The sequence below is a fragment of the Odocoileus virginianus genome, chromosome 20 (genome assembly GCF_023699985.2).
Source record: "Odocoileus virginianus isolate 20LAN1187 ecotype Illinois chromosome 20, Ovbor_1.2, whole genome shotgun sequence".
In the NCBI taxonomy this organism is placed as follows: Eukaryota; Metazoa; Chordata; class Mammalia; order Artiodactyla; family Cervidae; genus Odocoileus; species Odocoileus virginianus.
The window spans coordinates 14,264,351-14,287,327 of NC_069693.1; the positions used below are offsets into that span (position 1 = coordinate 14,264,351).

The following is a 22,977-nucleotide window of genomic DNA, read 5'->3' on the forward strand; positions in this document are numbered from 1 at the left end:
CATCTACTTCTGCTTTATTGACTATGCCAAAGCCTTTGACTGTGTGGATCACAACAAACTGTGGAAACTTCTTAAAGAGATGGGAATGCCAGACCACCTTACCTGTCTCTTGAGAAATCTATATGCAGCTCAGGAAGCAACTGTGAGAACTGGACATGGAACAACAGACTGGTTCCAAATAGGGAAAGGAGTATGTCAAGCAGTATTGTCACCCTGCTTATTTAACTTGAAGCACAAGCTGAAATCAAGAGTGCTGGGAGAAATATCAATAACCTCAGATGCGCAGATGATACCACCCTTATGGCAGAAAGTGAAGAAGAACTAAAAAGCCTCTTGATGAAAGTGGAGTGTGAAAAAGTTGACTTAAAACTCAACATTCAGAAAACTAAGATCATGGCACCTGGTCCCATCACTTCATGGCAAATAGATGGGGAAATAGTGGAAACAGTGTCAGACTTTATTTTTCTGGGCTCCAAAATCACTGCAGATGGTGACTATAGCCATGAAATTAAAAGACACTTGCTCCTTGGAAGAAAAGTTATGACCAACCTAGACAGCATATTAAAAGCAGAGACATTACTTTGCCAACAAAGGTCTAGTCAAAGCTATGGTTTTTCCAGTAGTCATGAATGGATGTGAGAGTTGGAATAAAGAAAGCTGAGCGCTGAAGAATTGATGCTTTTGAACTGTGGTGTTAGAGAAGACTCTTGAAAATCCCTTGGACAGCAAGGAGATCCAACCAGTCCATCCTAAAGGAAATCAGTCCTGACTATTCGCTGGAAGGACTGATGCTGAAGCTGAAACTCCAATAATTTGGCCAGCTGATGCAAAGAACTGACTCATTTGAAAAGACCCTGATGCTGGGAAAGATTGAAGGCAGGAGGAGAAGAGGACACAGAGGATGAGATGGTTAGATGGCATCACCGACTCGATGGACAGGAGTTTGAGTAAATTCTAGGAGTTGGCGATGGACAGGGAAGCCTGTTGTGCTGCAGTCCGTGGGGTCGCAAAGAGTCGGACACGACTGAGTGACTGAACTGAACTGAACTGATTGGTGATATTGAGCATCTTTTCTTGTGTTCATTGGCCATCTGTATACTATCTTTGGAGAAACGTCTATTCAAGACCTTTGCCCATTTTTTAATCAGGTTTTTTTAAAAAATTGTTGGCTGTTCTGGACCTTTGTTGCTGCTTGGGCTTTTTTCTACTTGCAGTGTTGGGGTTACTCTCTAGTTTTGTTGCTTGGGCCTCTCATCACAGTGACTTCTCTTGTTGCAGAGCACAGGCTCTAAGGAGCAGGCCTCAGTAGTTGTGGCTCCCGTGATCTAGAGCACAGGCTCAATAGCTGTGGTACACAGGCTTAGCTGCTTCAAAGCATGTGGGATTCTCCTGGATTAGGGATCTAACCTGTATCTCCTGCATTGGCAGTGATTCTTTACTGCTGAACCACCAGGGAAGCCCGTTTTTTCATATTGCTTTTGGAGTTCTTTATATACTCTAGATATTAATCTCTTATCAGATATATGATTTGGAGACATTTTATACCATCCTATGAATTGTCTTCTCATTCTCTTGACAATCTCTTATTTTTTCCTCACAAAGAGGTATGTAGGATCTTAGTTCCCCAACCAAGGAACAAACATTCATCTCTTATATTGGAAGATTGGCATGGCAACCACTGGACCACCAGGGAAGTCTTTTCTTCTACGTTTGAATTTAGTTTGCTTTCATTATTCTGACATTTTGTCTTATATATTTAGTTAATTTATTAGGGATTTCCTGATACTATCAGCAAGCCGATACATTTAAATTTTGTTTAAATTTATGTATGGCTGCGCTGGGCTTCCCCGGTGGCTCAGACAGTAAAGAATCCGCCTGCAACGCAGGAGACCTGGGTTCGATCCCTGGGTTGGGAAGATCCCCTGGAGGAGGGCATGGAAACCCACTCCAGTATTCTTGCCTGGAGAATCCCCATGGACAGAGGAGCCTGGTGGGCTACAGTCCACAGGGTCGCAAGTATCAGACACGACCGAGTGACTAAGCACACAAGCACGGCACATGGCCACGCTCGGTCTTCGTTGGTGCAGGGGCCTTTCTTTAATTACAGGGAGCAGGGGCTACTCTCCAGTCGCCATGGTTAGGCTTCTCATTCCAGCAGCTTCTCTTGCTGCAGAGCACAGGCTCTAGGGTGCACAGGCTTCACTAGTTGTGGCGCACTTGCTTAATTGCCCTGCAGCATGTGAAATCTTTCTGCTGCTGCTGCTGCTGCTGCGTCACTTCAGTCGTGTCCAACTCTGGGCCAAGGATAAAACCCTTTTCCCCTGCACTGGCAAGAGAACTCTCAACCACTGGACCACCAGGGAAGTCCCAGTCTATACATTCTAATCTAAATATAGATCTAGTTGCCTGCCAAACCCCAAAAGTTTTCCTACATAATGTGCTTGTATGCTTGTGTGTGCGTGCTTAGTTGCTCAGTTGTGTCTGACCTTTGCTACCTCACGGACTGTAACCTGCCAGGCTCCTCTGTCCATGGGATTTCCCAGGCAAGAATACTGGAGTGGGTTGCCATTTCCTTCTCCAGGGAATCTTCCCGACCCAGGGATTGAATCCACATCTCCTGCTTGGCAGGTGGGTTCTTTACCACTGAGCCACCAGGGAAGCCCCAACATTTGGAGGAGCGTTGTCAATATTTAGATATTGTTGTTACCATATTTAATTTTTTCCCATTCTGGAAAATATGATCTACAGGTTTTCTGAGAAGGAAGTGTTTATTAACTTAATATTTCATGTCTTTCTCTTTTTTGACAAATGGGTTTTCAACTATTCTTGATCAATAGGTTTTTTGCTGGGTATGAGATAATTGTGCAGCCTGAAGTACAAGGTGTTAATGTAGGCTTATTCACCCATTCTTTGTCTCCAGATTTTCTCAGTGTTTTATTTTTCTTTCTATACTTCATGTTGAATACGGAGTAAGTGTTGCTAAGATGCTTTTTTGCAAACATTACAGCCATAGGTTCTTTTTTCATTATAAACTGTTTGATATAAATTAAGGTGTTAATATGATGAAACATGGTAAAAGTCCTTTCCATAAACAATAATGTTGAAAATATTAATGTTAATTTTGGATAACTACCAGCTACATTCTTACGATATGTTGGGTAAGACTCCCATTTTTCACTTAACTCAAATGAGTTAAATCGTTACAGCAATCCAACATAACCATCATTAGTAGGTAATTACACACAAAAACGAATAAAGCAACACTTTTTCTAAACTGTTTACATATTTGGTTGTGTGTGCACATGCACGTAAAACTTTTTTAAAAAGGTTTTAAAAAAAAAGCTTTCCAAGGATAAAAATAAATTCATAATAGTGATTATGAGGGAATTGGGGATTATTGGCAATTTTTTACAGGGAGAAAATATTCATTAGTTATTTCAACATTGAAATTAAATGTTTTGAAATTTCAAACAAAAAAAGTACTAAAGTTGCATTTAGAAGGCAACTTCTGTAAATGCAAAAGTTTAAACAGGTACCAAAATGTTTATCAGTAGTTATTTAGCAAAATGAGAATCAACCACAGAAAAGATTATGACACCATTAAAAATAATAATACATAAACACCTGTACTTAAACAGTAGCATAAAAGCAGGTTATAGTACAACATGTATGTCATGATTACATTAAATAAAGCCTGCAAGGATATATTATGATAATTTGAAAGAAGTCATTTCTGTTTCACAGGCTTATAAATCTTTTTTTCTTTGTGCCCTGTTTTTTTTTAACAACAAGAAAATATTAACCTAACAAAAGAAGAATAGAGCTGCCTTCAAATACAAATTTATAATTCCACCATGAATTCAAAGACAGCCTATGCAACACAATTTACAGTGTAGTATTATGTAGGCCACAGAAATAGAAAAGATGGTCCTAAAACATAGAATTTTGGGGATAGAATTTTTGAGGGAAAAGGGGGTTTAATTTAGACCTTGAATTCACATTATTTACATTAAAAAATACATTTGATTAATATTATGTATAAAATTACAAACACATTAGAAAAAATAGTGTTAATAGTGTAACGGGTGAAACTATGTTAGAAGTCCAAACCCCTGGTATGTTAATGTGATAGTACCTGGAAATAAGGTCTTTGCAGATAAAATCAAGTTAAGATGAGGTCCTTTAAGATTAGGTGAGCCCTAATCCAACATGACCTGTATCTGTATAACAGAACAGATGCAGAGATACACAGAGAACGCAGTGTGAAGATGGAGGCAGAGATAGCAGCAATGCTTTGATAAGCCTAGGCATGTCAAAACTTGCTGCTATAAGAAGCTAGGAGAAGGGTGTGAAACAGATTCTTCCTGAGTCCCTGGAAGGAACCAAATTTGCCAACAACTTTGATTTTGGGTTTCAAGTCTCAAAAACTATGAGAGAATAAGTTCTGTTGTTTTAATCCACCTTGTTTTGTGGTACTTGGTACTTCATTACAGCAGCCCTAGGAAACTATTACACAGAAGAACCTTCAGTTTTTTTCCTTGCTTTTTTTTTTTTGCATCACTGTTTTAAAAATATTACTATCAAGTTTATCAAAAGGAACTATCACTTATCCATTATGAGTTCCTTCATGGCGGATGAGGTCAGAGCGACTACCAAAGGACTTTCCACATTCTTTACAGTCATAAGGTTTCTCACCAGGGTGAATTCTTTGATGACGAGTAAGGTTTGAGCCTTTATTAAAAGCCTTTCCACACTCATTACATTCATATGGTTTTTCATCTGTATGGATTCTCTGATGTTGAATAAGTTCAGAGCTCTGAATAAAGGCCTTTCCACATTGTTTACATTCATAGAGTTTCTTGCCAGTGTGAATTCTGTGATGGTTGGTAAGTGTTGAGGCACTACTAAAGGCCTTCCCACATTCCTTACACTCATAAGGTTTCTCACCAGTGTGCATTCTGTGATGTTGAATAAGCCTTGACTGTTGAGTAAAGGTTTTCCCACATTCCTTACATTCATAAGGTTTCTCACCAATATGAATTCTCAGGTGTGGAAAAAGTTGTGAACTCTTAGTAAAGGCTTTTCCACATACTTTACATTCATAGGGTTTTTCACCAGTGTGAATTCTCTGATGATCATTAAGGTTTGAGCAATAATTAAAGGCCTTTCCACATTCCTTACATTCATAGGGTTTCTCACCAGTGTGAATCCTCTGATGTTGAGAAAAATACGAACTACAACTAAAAGCTTTGCCACATTCTTTACATTCATAGGGTTTTTCACCAGTGTGAATCCTCTGATGTCGAGTAACAAGTGAGCCACGACTAAAGGATTTCCCACACTCCTTACATTCATAATTTTTTTCAGCAGAATGAATTCTTTGATGTTGAATAAACTGTGAGTTTTGATTAAAGCCTTTCCATATATTTTACATTCGCAGGATTTCTCTTCATTAATAGTTTTTTGATGTGGAATGAGAAATGTGGGCTGAAAAAAAGTGGGTAGGTCTTCATGGGTAAATATTACTTGACTAAAATGTCTCTTCTTTAGAGACAATAACTTAGTCTCACACATGGATTCCAGGTCTGAAAGAAAACAGAAAGGCATATGCTTATTTTTCTTATTCTGGGAAAGGTTAAACGTCTGAGAAATGCAAAGATTAAACTGAAAATAATATATGGGAAAGTAAACAGATAGTTCTCAAACATGGCTAAGCAATTTGTAAAATTGATAAGAAAAGCACAGACATTAAGGAGAGGCAACAGAGGAAGCTGAAGAGAACCTGGTGGGGATCAGAATCACCTGCAACTTCAGTGAGTCCACACTATTCAGGGATCTCCTCCACATTACACAGTGATTCTAAGCATACATACATTTATATAAGCACATACTCACAGAGCACCATACTATGTCTTGTAATTTGTGGATAACTGCCATGCTTTCAGGACTACTGAGGAATAAATGTGTTTAAATGTATAAATGGGGATAGTGGAGGGTTAGTGACTTTAAGCAAAGGGTATATTGTCGGCAAATTCACACTGTGGGATAGCCCACAGCAAGTCTAGGGAGCTGAATGAAACTGGTGAGAATGGTAGACAGGTAAATCACTTCTGTGAATAGAGCCTGGTATATGTTGGGGATGCAGTGAAAACAGTTTGCCTTTGAATTCTGTGATGCTGATGCTGGGAGAGAGAAATGGAATCTTCAAGTCATGGCAGTCACTAAGAAGGGAGGCAGCTTTAGTGTGAGAAAGTACAAAATAAGAATGAAACAGTCCCTGTGAGAAAAGAGGATTTTCCCCACTCTACATTATATCTGCTAATAACCATGGAAACACTGTTAAGTACTGATTTGGGATTTACAAATAAATTTCAGCGAGTAAGTAAATTCATAAATATAGAATTTGTGACTTAATGAGGGACAACTGTATTTTTTTAAAAGGGGGGCATAATTTCTGTTAAAAATGGCAGACTGTAGGTATAAGTTTACCAAAGCTTTTCATGAATCCATAAGAAAATTACACTAAAAGCTTAACAAGGGGAAAGGAAAACCCCATGAGGATAAAAGATACTGGAGAAGAAACAGAACTTGGAAACTGGAAAGTCAATGGATGAGTGATAAGTGACTGCAGACCAGAGAATACCAAACAAGCTCCAGTGGGTGAATTCCACAGTATCGATTCATGGTGCAAATCCCTTTAAATACATAAGAACTGGAGGCATCAGTCACTTCTAATAGCAGAGTGCAGAGCAGAGTAAAAGCTGAAGGATGAATTCAAAGAGTGTATCTCCTCCCCATCCCACAGAAAAGGATGATTATAGTTTTCCATTCTCAAAGAAAACTACAAATCTAGAAAAATGGAACCAGAGAAAAATCTGGACTCAGGAACATCTAGCATAGGCAAGTACATTGGTACTGAACTGAGAAGAAAGAATTAATAGAAAATACACATACTTGTGATATAAAAAAATGTATCTGGTCTTTGTTCCCAGTTCCTCAAAGAGCTTCAAAAACCACTGGATTATCTTTCATTATTCACTACAAGGGTCATCTGATCATATCTGACTTTATGATAAGGAGGTGATTCACAGTGGATCCTTTGTTTCAAGGGATGGGGCTGGTCACACTTGCTTAAATAATGACACTCCAGTAAAATACTTGGCAAGGATTGAAGGAAGGTTCCTGGTTGGTGAACTAATCTATGTACCAGATGGGTACAAGGTCAATAGCACAAAGTGTGGATAATGAGAAGTAAAATTATTTTTGTATGTGACTGTTATCAGCATAAAACATATTGTTATATTTTTGAAAGCCCCATGATAATTACAAAGAAAACACCTTATAGAAGATAAGCAAAAGAAAAATAAAGGATTCAAAGCATATGGATACAAATAAAGAAAGAAAATGAAAAAAAAAGAAAGAAAATGAAGGCAGCAAGGGAGGAGAGAGGGACAAAAGAACTACAAGGACAGAAAATAATAACATAGCAATAGTAAGTTGTTACTTATTAACAATAACTTTAAATGTAAATGGATTAAACTCTCAAATAAAAAGAGAATGGCTGAATGGAGAAAACAATAGAGTAAGCCCTTACAGACGAACCTTCAAGTTGCCAACTTTCAAAAATGCAAAAGTACATCTTTCACATGTCCAATCACATAAGTTAGCTCACGTGTCTGGTGTACACTGTCACGTGTGTGCATCCGCTACAAGTGGTTGTGCTATTGAAGGAAATGGCAACCTACTCCAGTACTCTTGCCTGGAAATTTCCATTGATGGAGGAGCCTGGTAGGCTACAGTCCATGGGGTTGCAGAGAGTCGGACACGACTGAGCAACTTCACTGGTGACTATAGAGTGCAGTAGTACAATATCTTTATTTCAAGCCCAGGATGTCCAGAAGCAAGCATAAAAGCAGATGGTGATATCAGCCACATTAACAGAAAAAAAGATAAAAATCTTTAAGATAATGGGATAACCCTTTTACATAAGAATAATAAGATACTATCCTATTCCTACCAAGATACCTTTTCCACTAGACAAATCATTTGCAACTTACCAATCTTTTTAAATTTAACATCTAATTTTAAGAGAACTCAGTCCCTAATGAGTAGCAAATAATAAGTGAAATGAAGGTACATTTCCCCAGATAATTAAATAATCCTCAAATGGACCTGAAAAATACACTGGTATGGCACTGGAAAGACATGAAGTATTTATCCTTTTGTATGATTTTCAATTGTAGATATATACTCAAAAGTGGGGCATATGTATACTAGTTTAAGTAGTAACAGATGACTATAGAGAAAGGCAAAACCATTTTATACTTTCACAAGAATGCATAAGAATTTCTACGTCCCCATTCACAGCTGTCATTATCCAGCTTTCTACTTTTCCATGTATAGTAAGTAAAAAGTGATATTTCATTATTGTCATCATTTGCACTTGTAATTATTAAGTGTCAACATCTGAAAGGCTTATTAATTAGCATTTTAACCTCATTAGCCTTTATCAGTATTTTTATTGGGTCACTAACTTCTTCCTATTAATTAGCAACTATCTTCCAATCTACTCTGCATTAAACTTATCTTTTGTGTCCTTCATTTAACAGAAATTCTTAATTTTGATGTATTTTCAGTTCATGACTTTGCTTTATTAAAGGTTTGTACTTTTGGAGTTTTATTTATTTACTAACTTAAATAGCATTTAAAGGAAAAAGGGAAAAACAAAGGCCTCAAAACTAGAGTGTAATGCCCTGTTAAGTATGTCTAATAAACATTTTTTTTTCTAATATACATTAAAAGTACTGGAAAGCAGGCAATTTTACCGAAGGGCAATGTCACTAGGACATGTGGACTACAGTTATAAAAGAAATTTTGAAAAATAAAGGTGCTCATGGAAAAGAATAGAGGAAACAATGTCAATAACACAGAACAGTGAGCAGGTTTTTGAAAATGCTATAATACTATTCTAGTGTGGTATTCAGACAAAGGTAGACAAGAAAACAGAACATAATAAAGTCCAGAGACAGACTTATAGATATGGCAACGCTTGATTTATGGCCAAGTAGCCTTTTATATAGAGAAAGTCCTTCCAGTAGACCTTGTTGGGTCAACTGCATATTCACCTGGGGGGAAAAAAAAATGAAATTTGACTCCTACCTCATACTACATCAAACATCAGCTCCAAGGAACTGGAGATCTAAATGTAAAAGGTAAAGCAACAAAGCTACTAGAATATAACATAGGGAGTATCTTCAGGATTTTGGAGTAGGCAGTGAATCCTACACAAAACACAAAAAGCAACAACTATAAAGGAAAAGATAGGTAAGCTTGTCTTCTTAAAATTAATAACATCAAAAGATAACACTAAGAGAATAAAAAAGTAAGCAATACAGGTAGATATTTACAAGGGCTCATATTCAGAATATACAAAGAGCTTCTTCAAATCACTAAGAGAAAGAAAGACAACCCAATGAACAGAACCAAGGAATTTAAATGGGCAAGTCACAGAATACACACACATGCACACACACACACATGCACACAAACATACCACAGGATGGCTAACATTAAAAGGTCTAGCAATATCAAGAACTGGCAAGAATGCAGAGCAATAGCAACATTCATACCGCTATTGGAAATATAAATTGGCATAACCACTTTGGAAAAGTGGCATTATTAAAACTGAACCAATACATATCCTATTACCCAGTAACTCCATTCCTGTGTACACACCCAAAAGAAATGTGTATATATATATGCACCAAAATATATGTACATAGATGTTCACAGCAGCATTATGTAAAATAGCTAAAAACTGGAAAACCACCAAACAGTCAATAGTAGAAAGGATACTTAATTTATAATAATTAGCAATACAGAATAAATAATATAATATATATCCATAGAATGGAATACCACATAGCACTGAGAATGAACCAACACTAGCTATATGCAATAAATGCGTGTATATTATCATCCTGCTTATTTACCTTACATGCAGAGTACATCATGTGAAGTTCCAGGCTGGATGAAGCACAAGCTGGAATCAAGATTGCTGGGAGAAGTATCAATATCCTCAGATGCACAGATGATACCACCCTTATGGCAGAAAGCAAAGAACTAAAGAACCTCTTGATGAAAGTGAAAGAGGAGAGTGAAAAAGTTGGCTTAAAACTCAACATTCAGAAAACTAAGATCATGGCATCTGGCCCCATCACTTCATGGCAAATAGATGGGGAAACAATGGAAACAGTGACAGACTTTATTTTTGGGGGGCTGCAAAATCACTGCAGATGGTGACTATAGCCATGAAATTAAAAGACACTTGCTCCTTGGAAGAAAAGTTATGACCAACCTAGACAGCATATTAAAAAGCAGAGACATTACTTTGCCAACAAAGGTCCGTCTAGTCAAAGCTATGGTTTTTCCAGTGGTCATGTATGGATGTGAGAGTTGGACTATAAAGAAAGCTGAGTACCGAAGAATTGATGCTTTTGAACTGTGGTGTTGGACAAGACTCTTGAGAGTCCCTTGGACTGCAAGGAGATCCAACCAGTCCATTCGAAAGGAAATCAGTCCTGACTATTCATTGGAAGGACTGATGCTGAAGCTGAAACTCCAATACTTTGGCCACCTGATGCAAAGAACTGGCTCATCTGAAAACATCCTGATGAAAGACTGAAGGCAGGAAGAAAAGGGGACAACAGAGGATGAGGTGGTTGGATGGCATCACCGACTTGATGGACAGGCGTGAGCAAGCTCCGGGAGTTGGTGATGGACCGAGAAGACTGGTGTGCTGCAGTCCATGGGATTGCAAAGAGTCGGACACGACTGAGCAACTGAACTGAACTGATATGCAACAACATGGATGATGTATCCCATAAAGTTGAGAGAAAAAAAACAAAGCATAAGTACTGTATGATTCCACTTACATGCGGCTCAGAAACAGGCAAAAATTACTTCATAGAGTTAGAAGTCAAGATAGTATGTATTTTTGGGGAGGTTAAAGAGGGGAGTGATTGGGAAAGGGTTCTGAAAATTACAGCTAGTAATTTTCTGGAAAGTAGATAAAATGAAAACCAGTATTGGAAGAGAAAACACAAATACACACACACACACTTCTTAGAGTGGGAATATCTACTGTCACATAAGTCTAAATGCAGCATATCCTATGAAGGAATGAAATCTAAAAAGTGGGTAGAATAACTGCCTTGGAAATGAAGAAGGAAGGCATTAATACTTCCTACATTGGACAGAGAAAAAAGTATAAGAGAAAAAAACAAGATATATCTTTTATGGACGAGGCTTTGGGTTTTTGAAGGGAGTTTCCTGATAACATCTTATAGGTAATATCTCCTCAGGCTCTATTCCTGCACTGTCATCTCTCACTTACCTGAACAAAGGCCTCTGGTCAGTTCTCTGTCAATCATCCAGGGCTCTTTTCCTTGCTCCAATAAGGAGATCACAGCCGGTTTAGAACTGGAAAGTCCTGATCGCAAGAAAAGACATGGGACATGGTTATGCTGTTGGTGTCCCAGAAATCAGATCCAGTCCTTTGGTGATCAAGAGAGATGCCACTACAGGAAAGACCAAAGAAAAGATAAAGATGAAGCTTAAGCCATATCCCAACAGAGCTGTCCATTTCCAGCTCTTCCATTCCATTCCAACTCAACCATTTCTTGGGGGACAGAGAGCAGGAATTTAGCTAGTTACCTGGAATGAGTAATTCACAGTGGAGAAAGGAGACATTCCCAAGAGCAGACTCTGAACTGGGGAGACAGTCATCCTTACCCACTGAAACCAGGTTGCTGAAATTCTCCAACATTACTTCTTTGTATAAATTCATCTGACCAGAGTCCAGGCATTCCCATTCCTCCTGAGAGAAGTTTACAGACACGTCCCTGAACATCACTGAGCCCTGAAAATAACACACATGCTTTCACAATGGAAGGAGAGAAGAAAATGATGGTAGTAGATGAGATGGTAGAGAGCTCTACAGAAAAGGACAGATTATTAAGCAAACTGAAGGAGCTGGACCCTATTACATCAGCCAAGACATATCTGCTATGAACAGAGGGATCTGTCTAGGAGTGTGCAAATAGAGTGGACTTTTCCAATGAGATGAAATAGCAAGCCTGCAGCTCAGTGCCTGGCCACAGTAAAGTCTGCATAAATGAGAGTCCCTTCCCATGTTCCCTTTAAGCCCTAAAAGAGGGGGAAATGTGATAAACTTTAAAAAATAAACTTTATGTTATATTTTGGAGTAAAATTTCAGAATATCAGGGAAAAACAGAACTTTTTAAAAGCTTCTGTGGATCATATTAAAAATTTTCAGAAATTGGAACAGCAATGGATGTCTCAACAGCACTATTTTAAATAAGAAAATGAAATGATCCCTTTATCTTTTAATTAATTAATTAACTGCATGTGGGATCTAATTCCCTGACCAGGGATTGAAACTGGGCCCCCTGTTTTGGGAGTGCAGAGTCTTAGCCACTAGAACAATAGGGAAGTCTCTAATTCCTTTAATATTACAAAGGACAATGAATTTTGACAGAGAATTCAATACTCAGTCAAAGTTAATATGAAGATTATATACCAAGCAAGATTAAATACCAAGCTAGTATGAAGATTAGCTCAAGACAATTCTAGATTCATAGAGAATGAATGTTAAATTTTCTCCTGTCCAGCTTTTCTTGGGAAGGTACTGGCTTATGTATTCCATCAAAACTAGAGAATAAGCAAATGAAAGGTATTATATTCACAAGCTAGGAAACTAACATGAGAATGGTGAACGAAGTCCAGTATAATTGTAAAAGGCAAGGCCCAGAATAGTATCTGGGAGCAGATCCAGAGAGTAATACCTAGGAATAGGAGGATAAAGGACTATGTGAAAGAAATTGACTGTGCAGCAAAGAAAGGAGTTCAGGTTAAGGAAACAAAGCAGCTTAAGACCATATGTCCTCCTCTTCACAATGCAAGCTTGCATTGTGCAGGCCTGAAGTAAGCCTGAGATAGAGAACAGGCTTTAAATAAAATTTGCACATTATTACACTCAACCAGAGAGTGTAATTACTAAAATAAAACTGATCTTGTGACTGAAAATAACCAAAAACTACCGAACAGTGATCAAAACAATTTTAGGGACTGCACAAGCTTTTATCCAGGGCAACAAAAAAAATTAGCCATAGAGTTGAGAGTGAAAATTTAGGGAAAAAAAATATTCTTTTCCTTGCTTCCTATGAAGTCCTGCTTATTTCAGAGTGTTGGTTATAAGCTGATTTGGTTTTCCAGGTACACAGTCACATCATCTGCAATAAGTAATAATCTTACACCCTCTTTTCTAATTTATAACCTAATTTTTCCTTTTGTTTAAGTTCTTTGGTTAATGCCTACAGAACAATGTTAAATAACATTGGTAATGATGCGTACCCTTGTCTTTCTCTGATTTTACTGGGAATGTTTCAGATATTTCCAGATTAAACATTACGTTAGCTTCTGAAAACAAATTTAATTTTATTCCCTTTATTTATTTTCCATCGCTTCTCGGCCTTTTGGCTAAGATCAAGTGTAAAATTTATTTTCCACTGCAGTATACTACCTCCCTAGAGTATTAATATTGGGCAGTATCTTCAATATAGAGCTGGTGAGTATAATTAGAGGTTGATGGGAGAGGGGAACCAGATGCTCTGTTTGGGCTTTGAAACAGGAGAATGGATTGGAAGGACTCAACTGTTTCTGAAGAAATTCAGATAGAAAGGCCTTAAGCTTATTTGAGAAGACTAATTCTCATCCTGATTTTCTTTGCCTCTGTACCAAACACACATTCTTAAAATTGAGAGTTCCAAATTTAGTTCCATGAGAACTGAATTTCAGCTCCAAACTTATACCTTGAGAAAATAGTATCCCTACTCTGACTCTTCTACCTGGGTACACTCTAACACTCAAATAAAAAAATAATAACGTGATTGATAGCCTTGTGATTTGGTGAGTTCCCCAAGATGAGACATGTTGAAACATAAGTGAATCAAGATATTTTTGTTCTAGTTAGAAGGACACTCCAAAATTCTAGCTCCCTGCCAGCCCTCCACACCCTTCCTGAGATAAAGCAAAGACTTCATGTCTCATACAACTGATTCGAAGAATAAACTATAACTCATTCATGAAAAAAATAATATGTACCTTTTAAAAATTGTATTTACAAAGATCATTTGGTGACAGAATACTTTTTTGGCCTGGAGAATTCCACAGACAGAAGAGCCTGGCAGGCTACAGTCCATGAAGTCGCAAAGAGTCACACATGACTGAGTGACTATCACTCAAAATGGTAAATGAAGTGTAATCTGATTTTGGAAAAACAATGAAAATACACAAAAATATTAACACCAGTTATTTGAGTGGTCCTATTTTATTTTTTTCTTGGTAATTCTGTTTTTAAACTCTCTAACATAAGTCATGCTTTAAAGTCATAATAAATATTGCATTTAAAAAGAAAAAAATTTGACAAACAGAAGTGGAGCCATCTTCCAAATAAGTAAACATAAGGTATATGGGAGTTACTGTGCTTCAGTAGCAGGTTCAACTATTCTTTTTTCCATAAGAAAATCATAGGAACTTATCATCAAATGATATACCTTTATCAAGCATTAACTTTCAGAAGACAGAAAACAATGAGTAAATCCCAACATACCTTGGACACTGCTTGCAGAAGTTCATCATGCATTCTTTCCTTCTCTTTTGAGCCTCACCTGGAGAAGGGTATAACTGGGAGAGTAGAAAGTAATGGTAAGACACTGATCAGGTCACAGGTCAGCCGCAGCCCAGCCCCATCCTCATCCTCACCCCTCAGTACACACAGGTAAAGGAGATCAGAGGAAAATGGGGTGTCCCGTCCATTCCCAATGTCTCAGGAGAAAGCTGAGGTGACTGCTGTTGAGGACTCCAATCAAACCAAACTTCACAGAGGTTTCCTAAGAACTGAGCTCTGGAGTAACAACCGCACAGATGATCAGACCCGCACATTCCGCACGTGCGTGCATGCTAAGACGCTTCAACAGTGTCCAACTCTGTGCAAGCCTATAGCCTGTAACCTACCATTCTCCTCTGTCCATGGGATTCTCCAGGCAAGAGTACTGGAGTGGGTTGCCATGCCCTCTAACGATCTTCTTGACCCAGGGATCGAACCCGCGTCTCTTAAAGTCTCCTGCATAGGCAGGCAGGTTCTTTACCACTAGTGCCACCTGGGAAGCCCATGCATTCTGCACAGTCATACTTAAGACACACTGCACATCCGCACATAGAGAGTCAAACGTTGTAACACAGACCCAATCGCTAACTCACCACAGGACGCATAATTACACTAGCACAGTTGCAGGCACCCCACTGTCTTGGTGTTACGAGCACGTACCACCATAGGGACACACAGTCACAATGCCACAATGATAGGCATCCTATATCTGCACACGGGTCGCATAACCCCCCCTTCTCACTCCATTCCGCCAGCACAGAAGCTCCGTATCGCTCTCCTGTCTCTTCAGTTTAGACCTTTCGGGTCCCCCGGGGTCCGAACCTGCAGAGTTGAACCAGGTCCCCAGGGGCCCACGATCTCTGGCCTCACGGATCTAACGGTCCCGCCAGTCGTGATGAAAATTTCGAGCTCCCGCGAGAAGAGTGACAGGCCGCTAGGCCCTCTGGGAAATGTGGTCCAGAGTTGTCCCCAAGGCCGATTCCTCTCAGCGCCCTTCCTGGACCCACCCGAAACGACTGCTCCTTCAATTCAGAGGTTAGCCAGGTCTCGGAGTTGCAATTCGCGGTATCTCAGCACGCTGGGGCTCAGCCACCCGATAGGACCCGGTTCACCCCCTCCCTCACACAGGAAGCGCCTGCTCCTTTCTGGCCGGAAGTTGACTCCGGCCGCGGGACCTTCTGGGAGGTGTTGTGTTGTGGAACGTCCGTTGGGAGGCGGGCGCAGAGGGATGGTTCGGAGTTACCCGCACCTGGCTTCCCGAGTGTCGCCTTCACCCGGCCTCCCAGACACTGCGCGCTAGATGCGCTTTCGGGTGTTTCCGGCAGGTGACGCTACCGCGTCCTCGGAGCGGGACTTTAAGGAGGGCCTGAAACATTCTTGGCTGAAGCAACGCGCGAGGCTGGCGGGGCGGAGCCTTTAAGGAGGCCCAGAGTGGAATAGTGGCAGTGCGGACTGCTCCGGGTGGGAATATGCCCCTGGAGAGTGGTTGGAGTTCTAAGAACAAGAAACTGGTGGAGAGTTAGAGTGTGTGTGTGTGATTATGATGGTCTGTGGAGTTGCGATGCTGTGTGTGTGTCTGTGTGTGTGTGTGTGTGAGAGAGAGAGATTGTGATGGTATGAGAATGATGAGGGGTGTGGTTATGTGGGTGTGATGGAGTAATTGTGATGGGATGTTTGTGTCATGTGATGTTTGTGATTGTGATTTATGATAACGTGCGGTGTTGTCCACGTGATTATCAGATAGATCTACAGTGTGTGTGATTGGGATGAAGTGATTGTGATGTGTAGTGCTTCTTGTCTTACCTCAGTTGACTTCTGTGTCGCCTTTTGGCATAATTGGCAACCGCTTGAAAGAAATTTCTGTATCTGGTTTCACGTGGTCTTTCCTCCCCATTCGTCACTCTCTCTTAGTCTGCTTCCCAACCCTCTTTGCACCCCGCCCCTAGCCATACTTAGCCGTGTTCTGTTACTTTCCAGTTTCCCTTGGTGATCTTTTTCAGATTTATTATTTCATCTTCCTGTGGCTTCTTTTATTATTTGTATTAGTTATTGTGATCATAGTAATGCTGCCTAACAAACCACTTTTAAACTCAGTGGCATGCAACAGCAAGCATTTATTCTCTTATTCACAGGTTTGCAGAATCTCTGTTCAGGTTATGTAGGCTGGGCTTGCCTGGAGGGCTGGGCTGCAGAATCCATTCAGACCTGCTCCACAGGTGTCTTTATGCAACTCAGGAAAAAAGGACAATGGTTACCAGGACATATTCTTCTCTTGGTGAATCACCAGAGTACAAGAAATCATAAAAACCTCTGCTCCCAAGTATACTAATGTTACAGATGCCTAAGCTTAACATTAATTACACCCACAGTCAGAGGGCAAGGCAAAATTAAATGGCAAAAAGTGTGAATGTCTAATCCTGTTAGAGGGGAGTGAAGAATTGGGACTAAGATTTCAATCTGCATCATTAGGAAACATGTCTCTTTATCCTGGTGAATGTCTTAGTCCACGGTTCTCTTTTGTCTGTTAATATTGTTTTTCGGGTTTTGTTACTGTATTTTCCAGGAATTTCATTTTACAACCCCTTCCCTTTATGTCTTTATACTTCAGGTCTGTCTCTTATAAAGAGCATATTGCTGGGCTTTCCCCCCTTTTATCCTGTTTGACTTATTTTAATAGGTGAGTTTAATTCATTTACATTTATTGTGGTTGCTGATAAAAATTTGCTTTATTTTCTATTATGCCATCTTTTTTATTATGCAGGTTTACCTTATCCCCTTTTCTCTCTCCACTGCTTTGGTTTCCTATCCTTGAATTTTTAACATGCGTGTTTATCAAAACCCAAACTAAATAAGATTTTAGAACACTTGAACTCCAAACGATCCACCCATTTTATGTTTTTCTTATCTGATATATTGCTTTCCTCTAATTTTAATTACTTGAAATTAGTAGTAATTCATTTGCCATGATATACAGTTGACCTTTGAACAGTATGGGGATGTGAATCCCCTCCCCTTCTTTTGCAGTCAAAAATCCAAGTAGAACTTTACACTTGGCTCTGTGTATCTTAGATTCTGCAACTGCAGATTCAACGAACCTCAGATTGTGTTTGTATTGATTGAGAGCAAATCTGTGTATCAGTGGACTCATGCAGTTCAAACCCATGTTGTTCAAGGGTCCACTCTGTGTGTATGTGTGTGTATTTAAAATTATGGGAAAGTAGAGAGAACATAACAAATGACATAAATTTTGCTGTCATGATATCCTTACTCCCATGTTCATTGCAGCATTATTGAAATAGCCAAGATATGGAAACATCTTTCTATTAACAGATGAATGGATAAAGAAAACGTGGCATATACATGCATTGGAATGTTACTCAGCCTTAAGAAAGAAGTAAATCCTGCCATTTGTGACAACATGGATGAATCTTTAGGACATTGTGAAATAAGTAAAGAAGCCAGTTGCAGGACAAATACTACACAGTTCTTTTTTTTTCTTTACACAGTTCTTTTATATGAGCTATCAAAAATAAAATTCTTTCATATGAGCTATCAAAAATAATCAGATTCAAAGAAACAGAGTAGAATAGTTGTTGCAAGGGGCTGGGAGAGAGGGAAATGGCGAATTGTTTTCCAGTGAGTGCAAAGTTTCTGTTATGTAAGATGAATAAATTTTGGAGACCTGTACAATATAGTACCTATATTTAAAAAATGGTATTATGCACTTTAAAATATGTTGAGAGTAGATCTCATGTTCAGTGTTCTTACTGAAAAAACTAAAACACAAGGAAATTTTTGGAGGTGATGGATATGTTTAGTACCTTGGTCATGGTATTGGTATCACAGATACATTTGTCCAGACTCATCAGGATATATACGTTAAACTTGTGCAGTTTTTTGTGAATCAGTTATACCTCAGTAAAGGCAAAAATAACAACAAAAAAACCCCTACAAAAATTTACTGTCTTAACCAGTTTCAAGTCTTTTTGAAACCACTTTCAAGTTCAGTGGCATTATATCCACTTTCAAGTTCAGTGGCATTATATCCACTTTGCTATGCCACCATCACCACTGTCCATCCATAGAACTCTTTTTATCTTGTGAAACAGAAACTCTGTACCTATTAAATAATAAGTCCCTGTTCTTAACAATCCCCCAGTTCCAGGCAACCACGATTCTACTTTCTGTCTCTGTGAATTTGATGTTACCTCATTATGTACTCTGTATACAAGATCATACAGTATTTGTCCATTTGTGACTATTTTAACTTAGCATCTCCTTAAGGTTCATCCATGTTAAAGCATGTGTCAGAATTTCCATCCTTTTTAAGGCTGAACAATATTTCTTTTTTTTTTTCCCATTTATTTTTATTAGTTGGAGGCTAATTACTTTACATCATTACAGTAGTTTTTGTTATACATTGAAATGAATTAGCCATGGATTTACATGTATTCCCCATCCCAGTCCCCCCTCCCACCTCCCTCTCCACCCGATCCCTCTGGGTCTTCCCAGTGCACCAGGCCCGAGCACTTGTCTCATGTACCCAACTTGGGCTGGTTATCTGTTTCACCCTAGATAATATACATGTTTCAATGCTGTTCTCTTGAAACATCCCACCCTCGCCTTCTCCCAGAGTCCACAAGTCTGTTCTATACATCTGAGTCTCTTTTTCTGTTTTGCATATAGGGTTATCGTTACCATCTTTCTAAAGTCCATATATATGTGTTAGTATACTGTAATGGTCTTTATCTTTCTGGCTTACTTCGCTCTGTATAATGGGCTCCGTTTAAGGCTGAACAATATTTCATTGATTGTACATACCACATTTTGTTTATCCATTCATCTGTTAATGAACAGTTGGATTGTTTCTATCTTTTGACTTTTGCAAATAATGCTGCTACAAGCATGAGTGTACAAATACCTGTTCAAGTGCCTGCTTTCAGTTCTTTTGGATATATATCCACAAGTGGAATTTATGGATTGTATATTAATTCTGTTCTTAATTTTGTGACTGCCATACTGTTTTCCCTAGTGGCTATACCAGTTTACCAACATATTTTCTGAGCACCTACTAACAGGAGCAAAACAGACAAAAATAAATCCCTGTTTTCATGTATTTTATATGAGGGGATGGACAACATGTATGATAAATTATATAATTTGTTAGTGATAATTGACTTTGGAAAAACATAGAAATGGTGTGAGGGATATTAGGAGTATATCCCAGGCATAATGCTTCTCAAAATTTATTATAATGGAATGTTTTCTGTTTTTATTTCTTTTCTGTCATACATAACAAGGATTAGTTTCCTCTCTTGTGTATGATTTTTTTTACCACAGATGATAAATTAATGTCATGTGACAGTGTCACTATGACATGAATATAGTTCTCATTTCAAATGAGTATAGGAATTCTAAATTGCAACTCTTATTTACCCCAGTTGTCAAGATAGATAAGAAATGGAATAGCTGGACTTTTAACGCAGCTCTCTTTCACTCCAAGTTTGGGGTTGCTGAAAATCTGAATGTTTTTTGATTCAGCTTTCTATCTGTCACTGCATTAAGCCTATACCCTTATGCTCACAAAAGATATTTGAGAAGGAGATATTATGTGAACATGACTATTTTTATTCCCTTTGTTTCTAGACTTTTGGTGTTTCTATTGGTTCAACCTGAGTTGCTGAGTCTGAGTTGTCTTCCAAACTCCTGCTATCTCAGTATCTCTGGTCAGTGACTCCAGGGACTGTGAATTAGAAGCAAGGAAGTCAGTTGTTTGGGACTATATTAATTATCTATTACTGTGTAATAAGGTAACTCAAAATTTAGTGGCTTAAACAACAGTAAACACATTATCTCAGCTTTTGTGGGAAGTGGGGAGGGTATTCAGACTCAGATATTTCAAGAAGTTGCAGTCAGTTGTTGGCAGAGCTGCAGTCATCAGAAGGCTAATGGGGATTGGAGGATTTGCTTCCAAGATGGCTGGCAAATTGGTGTTGGTTGCTGGCGCAAGCCTCTCCCTAGGGTTGGTTGAATATCTTCCTGTTATGGTAGATGGCTTCTTTCAAAGTACATGATCCGAAAATGTGCAAGACAGAAACAGCAGTGTCTTTTATGACCTCACCTTGGAAGCCACACATTGTCATTCTGCAATATCCTATTGGTTAGACAGGTCAACTCTATTCAGTATGGCAGGGTTGTATGAGAAACATGAATACCAGAAGATAGTAATCCCTGGAGGCACCTTGAAGGCTGGTTCCCATAGGGATGCAGTGAGAAGACATCAGGTAAATTGGATTTATATCATAAACCCACAGGTCCTGGCTCCACAAAGATAAGACAGATCTGTGATGTAAGGAGAAAGAAGCATGAAGAGCAGGTATCTGTTATGGAAGGAGACCTCCTGATCTGGGACCTTCCCCACCAGCTGGGGAGTCCAGAGATAGAGTGGACCCTGGAATTGCTAGACCTACACCCTATCTTAACCCCTCTGTATGGATTGTGGAAGGACTGAAGGACATCTTAACCTTCAGAGATCAACAGTAGCAGTGTGACAATGAAGCGTTTGACTCGGATGATGGAAAGGACAGGTGAGGTGGCTCAGAGATGGGCAGAGTTTAGGAGAGAGGATGTAAAAAGAGAAGTTCAGTACTCCTACCAAGAAATTACACAAGTTATTGACTGTTGTTGTGTTTTGTTTGTTTTGTTTTATAATTTTGCTGTACCAGGTCTTAGTTGAGGCATTTGGGATCTAGTTCTGTGACCAGGGATCAATCCTGGGCCCCCTGCTTTGGGACCAGGGAGTCTTAGCCACTTGACCACCAGGGAAGTCCCTTTATCAATGTTTTTTATTCACTTGACAAGTGCTTTTTAAATAAATTTTTCATGTAATTTCTATTTTTCTTAAATACATTTAGATTTTTTTAAAAGTGCTGTTAAATATATAACTTTATATAAACAAAAGTGTCCTGTTCCATTCCTTCCCATACCCTCTTCCCACTAGCCATCAGCAGCTACTTGGAACATTTTTTTTCTGGATATTCTGGTATTCAGCTCTGCTTTCCTGAATAACATCCTCATACTGCTAATGTTTGATTTCTGTTTTAGATATTTCCTATTGACTTTTGACAGTGGAGGTGAGGATTTATCTCTGTTTTCTGCCTAACCCCTTCCTCATCACCCTCTCCCCATCCTGACTCCCACCCACTCTTCTTTCCCTTCTTTCTAATATGGTGTTTTGTTGGAGGTTGAAGGTTGATAGTGTCAGGATCTATATGCATTTTCTTTTGAGGTGGTCAATTTTCCCAGCAAGAAGTCCTAGACAGATTGAGGAGTATAAGCTGGAATGCTGGGAGGCAGGCAAAGGAAAAAAGTTGAGGGGAGTACCTCATCTTTCAATCTGACAACTTTCATGTAATTCCCTTATTTTCTCTACATTGCTTCAAGCCCACCTTATATTTAGTTCCTTGTTTTTCAGCCCCACCCCAGTCTCCTGCTTGCAGAAGTAACTAGTGCCTCTATTCCTGAGCCTTTGAAGTGTTCTGCCATGGTTTCCCCAACCTGAAGCTCAATTAAGCTTCACCCTTCTCTAAGTTAGAAACCAGTCATTTGTCTGCTCTCTAGCTTTCAAAATTTTGTTGACATCTCTCTCTCTCTCTTTTTTTTTTTTTACTTTTATTTGCATTTATTTTTTGAGGCATTTATTCCCGGGCCATAAGTTTGTGTTTCTTCAGTTTCTTCTGGGATATCTTTTTCTTCTGTGCAACGTTGTCTTCTGGTTTAGGAACAATCCATTCTTTTTCAGTAAGGCTCATCTCAATGTGGCAGGGAGAGCTCATGTATGGGTTGATCCAACCATGAGCTCTGTAAGTCCTGCGCTGCATCTTGGGGGCTTTGTTCACCTGGATGTGCTCAATGACCAAAGAATCTACATCTAACCCCTTAAGTTCAGCATTATTCTCTGCATTTTTGAGCATGTGCAGTAAAAATTCACTCTTTTTGGGCCACCTACCCTGCGTCCAGCCCCACTGTTTGGCACGTGCACACCTACCAACTCCACCTTTGTAACGACGGAATGGCACACATTTGCTTCTTTAAAGTGACACCCTTCAGATACTTGGTGGCTTTTCTAATATGCATATCCTTTATGGCCTCGGCAGTTTCACGAGTGTTCTTTAAGTGAACACAAAGATTTGAACCTCTTGATTTGCATGATTTTGTGGGGTTTTCTG

General features: G+C 39.1%; 2 protein-coding genes across 2 annotated transcripts in view; one reads left to right on the forward strand and one right to left on the reverse strand.

Annotated features, from left to right (window-relative positions):
• LOC110123639 (zinc finger protein 829) lies at positions 1-16,364 on the reverse strand. Its single transcript, XM_020871749.2, is given in 6 exon segments — positions 1-5,415; positions 5,418-5,585; positions 11,396-11,491; positions 11,794-11,920; positions 14,693-14,766; positions 15,757-16,364. Coding segments are annotated over 5 exon segments (1,233 nt in total). The 5' UTR covers positions 14,726-14,766; positions 15,757-16,364; the 3' UTR covers positions 1-4,606.
• LOC110123647 (zinc finger protein 568-like) overlaps positions 15,465-22,977 on the forward strand; it is a 22,840-nt gene continuing 15,327 nt past the window's right edge. The window contains 3 exon segments of the mRNA XM_020871769.2: positions 15,465-15,784; positions 17,358-17,426; positions 20,396-20,475. Of these exon segments, the coding sequence (XP_020727428.2) occupies positions 15,645-15,784; positions 17,358-17,426; positions 20,396-20,475 (289 nt within the window). The 5' untranslated portion in view covers positions 15,465-15,644.